The 6,973-nt window shown below is 46.3% G+C and overlaps 1 protein-coding gene across 1 annotated transcript in view; it reads left to right on the forward strand.

Moving 5' to 3' along the window:
• The window catches only part of LOC145876407 (NLR family CARD domain-containing protein 3-like), a 30,203-nt gene that overhangs the window by 15,837 nt on the left and 7,393 nt on the right, over nt 1-6,973 (forward strand). The window contains exons 7-8 of the mRNA XM_082972186.1: nt 2,288-2,461; nt 3,170-3,343. Coding sequence (XP_082828312.1) covers nt 2,288-2,461; nt 3,170-3,343 — 348 coding nt within the window. The remainder of the gene's footprint in view (nt 1-2,287; nt 2,462-3,169; nt 3,344-6,973) is intronic.

The following is a 6,973-nucleotide window of genomic DNA, read 5'->3' on the forward strand; positions in this document are numbered from 1 at the left end:
AGCCTAGCATCGTGTGACACCGGGAGATAATTGCTTGGGAAGCTAAACGAGTTCGTGTTGCCATGGGGATATCGGTTACTAAGGAGTACTGTCTGCATGGGTAGCTGTGCTGCCTTGGACTTGGTGAGGAAACCTGCATGGAACTGCCATACTTCGCTGAGGGAATATCTACCAAGTAGTGAGTAACCACAATGTGAGGTGCTTATAAATAAATATATTGGTAGTGGTGAGAGGTTAGCATGTTTTGTTGTATCCTCTGTTATTGGTAATGGTGAGAGGTTAGCATGTTTTGTTGTATCCTCTGTTATTGGTAATGGTGAGAGGTTAGCATGCTTTGTTGTAGCCTCTGTTATTGGTAATGGTGAGAGATTAGCATGTTTTGTTGTAGCCTCTGATATTGGTAATGGTGAGAGGTTAGCATGTTTTGTTGTATCCTCTGTTATTGGTAATGGTGAGAGGTTAGCATGTTTTGTTGTAGCCTCTGTTATTGGTAATGGTGAGAGGTTAGCATGTTTTGTTGTAGCCTCTGTTATTGGTAATGGTGAGAGGTTAGCATGTTTTGTTGTAGCCTCTGTTATTGGTAATGGTGAGAGGTTAGCATGTTTTGTTGTATCCTCTGTTATTGGTAATGGTGAGAGGTTAGCATGTTTTGTTGTAGCCTCTGTTATTGGTAATGGTGAGAGGTTAGCATGTTTTGTTGTAGCCTCTGTTATTGGTAATGGTGAGAGGTTAGCATGTTTTGTTGTATCCTCTGTTATTGGTAATGGTGAGAGGTTAGCATGTTTTGTTGTAGCCTCTGTTATTGGTAATGGTGAGAGGTTAGCATGTTTTGTTGTAGCCTCTGTTATTGGTAATGGTGAGAGGTTAGCATGTTTTGTTGTAGCTTCTGTAACTTTCTCACTATTATTCATGATTCATTCATGATTTTTCTTAATCATGGCATCATCAGGATGCTTTTAGTAGTGTTTAGAAACATGTTATCTACTCACTTGTAAATAAAATGACTCCAGTCACCATCTGTAATGAACACGATGGGAGACAGAGAGCTGGTTTCAAGCGCAGGGCTCAGCAGGTGTTTATTGTAAAGGACCACAGGAGGAGGCAGGTAGCTGGGTCCAGGGGCAGGCAGAAGGTCATACACAGGGGGTCCAAAAAGGCAACAGTACAGGCAGGGAAACGGCAAAAGGCATCATTAGTGAGGCAGGCAAAAACTATCATTCATGGGAAGAGTAAATTACAGGAAATGCAGCACTCCGAATAGCCTTGTGTCACAAAACAAACAACACATCACAATGATGGGGGAGCAAAGAACTGAACTAAATAGAGTTTGATAATGACATACAGGTGTGTGAACAGGTGATCAGAATTCAGGTGACTGGGATCTGGAGAGTGAGCTGCGTTCAGGGGGATCTACGTGTTTGAGAGTGTGAGCTGGAAGCAGACGTTACACCATCCACCATTTTAATATTGGGCAAAACACAACCCAAAACACAACCAAAACAAACTGAAAAATCAATCAACGAGTTTGAGTCACAAGCTTGATGTAGTCGCTGCGTTCAAGGAATATCGGATCAAATACTCAACTTGTGACTACTTTAAGCCGCTATGAGTGAATTGGTCAGAAAACATATGACTTCTTCAAATGGGGGGACTAGATACATAAAGTGCTTTAATTTTTCTAAATGGTGAAACAGATATGTATGAAAATATCCTCAAATAAAAGGTGACATTATATACTGTCACCTCATATGAAACATTTGATCTGAAATCCAAAATGTTGGAGTTTAGAGCCACATTTAAAATGTTATCTTCACTGTCAAAATAGATATGGTGTGGACTGTATACTCAATACAATCTAAATCTGATACCTCACTGTCTGTCTTTTGACTGATACTGCTTTTAAACTGGTCTGGTCATTCTACTCAAATATTTGTATTATACATGTTTCTATCTGCAGGCAACTTTGATAATTTGTAATTTATAATATGATACATTAATTTATGAGTAGATATGGCAGGTTTCAGGACACTGATGTATCTGAATATGTTGAAGAAATATACTGCCACTATTTTCACCACCAAAGAATATCAGTGTGGTTTTAATATGATTTGACTCTTTGCAGGCTGTCAGGCTGTCTAGTCACAGAGGAAGGCTGTGCTTCTCTGATCTCAGCTCTGAAGTCAAACCCAACACAGTATTTGTTAACGGGTAACAGCGTAAACAGGGAAAGCTAAGCGTATCATTTTAATACAACCTGTCTGTCATTGTATTTCTTCTGTGTTGGCAGACTCACTGGCTGTAAACTCACAGACACATCCTGTAAAGTGTTGGCCTCAGTTCTCAGTTCAAACCCCTCACACCTGAGAGAGCTGGATCTGAGTAACAATGACCTGAAGGATTCAGGAGTGAAGCTGCTCTCTGCAGGCCTGGGGAATCCCCACTGTAAACTGGAGACTCTGAGGTCAGTATTCCTGTAGTTGGTCAACAAGTGTTTTGTTGTATCCTCTGTTATTGGTAATGGTGAGAGGTTAGCATGTTTTGTTGTAGCCTCTGTTATTGGTAATGGTGAGAGGTTAGCATGTTTTGTTGTAGCCTCTGTTATTGGTAATGGTGAGAGGTTAGCATGTTAATCCAGTCATCATCCACCATTTTATTATTGAATTAGTCAGAATACTTATGACTTCTTCAAATGGGGGGACTAGATGCATAAAGTGCTTTCATTTTTCTAAATGGTGTAACAGATATGTATGAAAATATCCTAAAATAAAAGGTGACATTATATACTGTCACCTCATATGAAACATTTGATCTGAAATCCAAAATGTTGGAGTTTAGAGCCACATTTAAAATGTTATCTTCACTGTCAAAATAGGTATGGTGTGGACTGTATACTCAATACAATCTAAATCTGATACCTCACTGTCTGTCTTTTGACTGATACTGCTTTTAAACTGGTCTGATCAGTCTACTCAAATATTTGTACTATACATGTTTCTATCTGCAGGCAAAACGTTGATAATTTGTAATTTAAAATATGATACATTAATTTCTGAATAGATATGGAAGGTTTCATGACTGATATATCTGAATATGTTGAAGAAATATACTGCCACTATTTTCACCACCAAAGAATAGCAGTGTGATTTTAATATGATTTGACTCTTTGCAGGCTGTCAGGCTGTCTAGTCACAGAGGAAGGCTGTGCTTCTCTGGTCTCAGCTCTGAGGTCAAACCCCTCACACCTGAGAGAGCTGGACCTGAGCTACAATCACCCAGGAGACTCAGGAGTCAGACTGCTCTCTGCTGGACTGGAGGATCCACACTGCAGACTGGAGAAACTCAAGTATGTAGAGGGTTTATGTCAATGTTCATATCAGACATGTTGGACTTTTCAGGCTAGTTAATACAAACATTCTGACCACCACTTGGACAAGGTTATATGCTGTGTGTGTGTGTGTGTGTGTGTGTGTGTGTCCTGTGAGGGGGGCGTGGTGTGTGTGTGTCCTGTGAGTGTGTTTGTCCTGTGTGTGTGTGTTTGTCCTGTGTGTGTGTGTTTGTCCTGTGTGTGTGTGTATGTCCTGTGTGTGTCCAGTGCGAAACACACACAGGACACACACAGGACACACACACACACACACACTCACAGGACACACACACACACTCACAGGACACACACACACACTCACAGGACACACACACACACTCACAGGACACACACACACAGGACACACACACACAGGACACACACACACACACAGGACACACACACACACAGGACACACACACACACAGGACACACACACACACAGGACACACACACACACACAGGACACACACACACACACACAGGACACACACACACACACTGGACACACACACACACACTGGACACACACACACAGGACACACACACACAGGACACACACACACGACACACACACACACACACAGGTCACACACACACAGGTCACACACACACACAGGTCACACACACACATACACACACACTCACAGGACACACACACACACACTCACAGGACACACACACACACACACACTCACAGGACACACACACACTCTCACAGGACCCACACACACACACAAACAGGACGCACACACATACACACACACTCACAGGACACACACACACACACAGGACACACACACACACACAGGACACACACACACACACAGGACACACACACACACACAGGACACACACACACACACACACAGGACACACACACACAGGACACACACACACACACAGGACACACACACACACACACACAGGACACACACACACACACAGGACACACACACAGGACACACACACACACACTGGACACACACACACAGGACACACACACACGACACACACACACACACACACAGGTCACACACACACACACACAGGTCACACACACACACACACACACACACACAGGACACACACACTCACAGGACACACACACACACTCACAGGACACACACACACACTCACAGGACACACACACACACTCACAGGACACACACACACACACTCACAGGACACACACACACACACACTCACAGGACACACACACACACACACTCACAGGCACACACACACACACACTCACAGGACACACACACACACACTCACAGGACACACACACACACACTCACAGGACACACACACACACACTCACAGGACACACACACACACACTCACAGGACACACACACACACTCACAGGACACACACACACACTCACAGGACACACACACACACTCACAGGACACACACACACACACCACAGGACACACACACACAGGTCACACACACACACAGGTCACACACACACACAGGTCACACACACACACACACACACTGGACACACACACACAGGTCACACAAACAGGACACACACACACACACACACACACACACACACACACACACACACACACACACACACACACACACAGGACTCACACACACACACACACACACACACAGGACTCACACACACACAGGACTCGGACACACACACAGGACACACACACACACACACACACACACAGGACTCACACACACACAGGACTCGGACACACACACACAGGTCACACAAACAGGACTCACACACACACACACACACACACACACACAGGACTCTCTCACACACACACACACAGGACTCACACACACACACAGGACTCACACACACACACAGGACACACACACAGGACACACACACACACACACACACAGGACTCACACACACACAGGACTCGGACACACACACACACACACACACAGGACTCTCTCACACACACACACACAGGACTCACACACACACAGGACACACACACACACACACACAGGACTCACACACACACAGGACTCGGACACACACACACACACACACACAGGACTCTCTCACACACACACACACAGGACTCACACACACACACAGGACTCACACACACACACAGGACACACACACACACACACACACTCACAGGACTCACACACACACACAGGACTCACACACACACGCACACACACACCGGACACACACACACACTCTCACCGGACACACACACACACACTGGACACACACACACACACACACACTGGACACACACACACACACACACTGGACACACACACACACACACACACACTGGACACACACACACACACACACACACTGGACACACACACACACACACACACACTGGACACACACACACACACACACACACTGGACACACACACACACACACACACACTGGACACACACACACACACACACACACTGGACACACACACACACACACACTCTCACAGGACACACACACACACACTCTCACAGGACACACACACACACACTCTCACAGGACACACACACACACACTCTCACAGGACACACACACACACACACTCTCACAGGACACACACACACACACACTCTCACAGGACACACACACACACACACTCTCACAGGACACACACACACACACACTCTCACAGGACACACACACACACACACTCTCACAGGACCCACACACACACACACTCTCACAGGACCCACACACACACACACACACTCTCACAGGACCCACACACACACACACACACTCTCACAGGACCCACACACACACACACACACTCTCACAGGACCCACACACACACACACACACACTCTCACAGGACCCACACACACACACACACACTCTCACAGGCCACACACACACACACACCTCACAGGCACACACTCACACAGGACACACACTCACAGGACACACACTCACACAGGACACACACTCACACATGACACACACTCACACAGGACACACACTCACACAGGACACACACTCACACAGGACACACACACCACACACACAGGACACACACACACACACAGGACACACACACACAGGACACACACACACACACACACACACAGGACACACACACACACACACACACACAGGACACACACACACACACACAGGACACACACACACAGGACACACACACACAGGACACACACACACAGGACACACACACTCAGGACACACACTCAGGACACACACACACAGGACACACACACACACAGGACACACACACTCAGGACACACACACTCAGGACACACACACAGGACACACACACACACACACTGGACACACACACGACACACACACGACACACACGACACACACACAGGACACACACACACACACACACACAGGACACACACACACACACAGGACACAGGACACACACACACACACACACAGGACACACACACACACACACACAGGACACACACACACACACACAGGAGACACACACACACACACACAGGACACACACACAGGACACACACACAGGACACACACACAGGACACACACACACACAGGACACACGACACACACACAGGTCACACACGACACACACTCAGGTCACACACACACACACAG

Source organism: Salmo salar, unplaced genomic scaffold (genome assembly GCF_965601325.2).
Source record: "Salmo salar unplaced genomic scaffold, fSalSal1 ptg000587l, whole genome shotgun sequence".
NCBI classification, from domain to species: domain Eukaryota; kingdom Metazoa; phylum Chordata; class Actinopteri; order Salmoniformes; family Salmonidae; genus Salmo; species Salmo salar.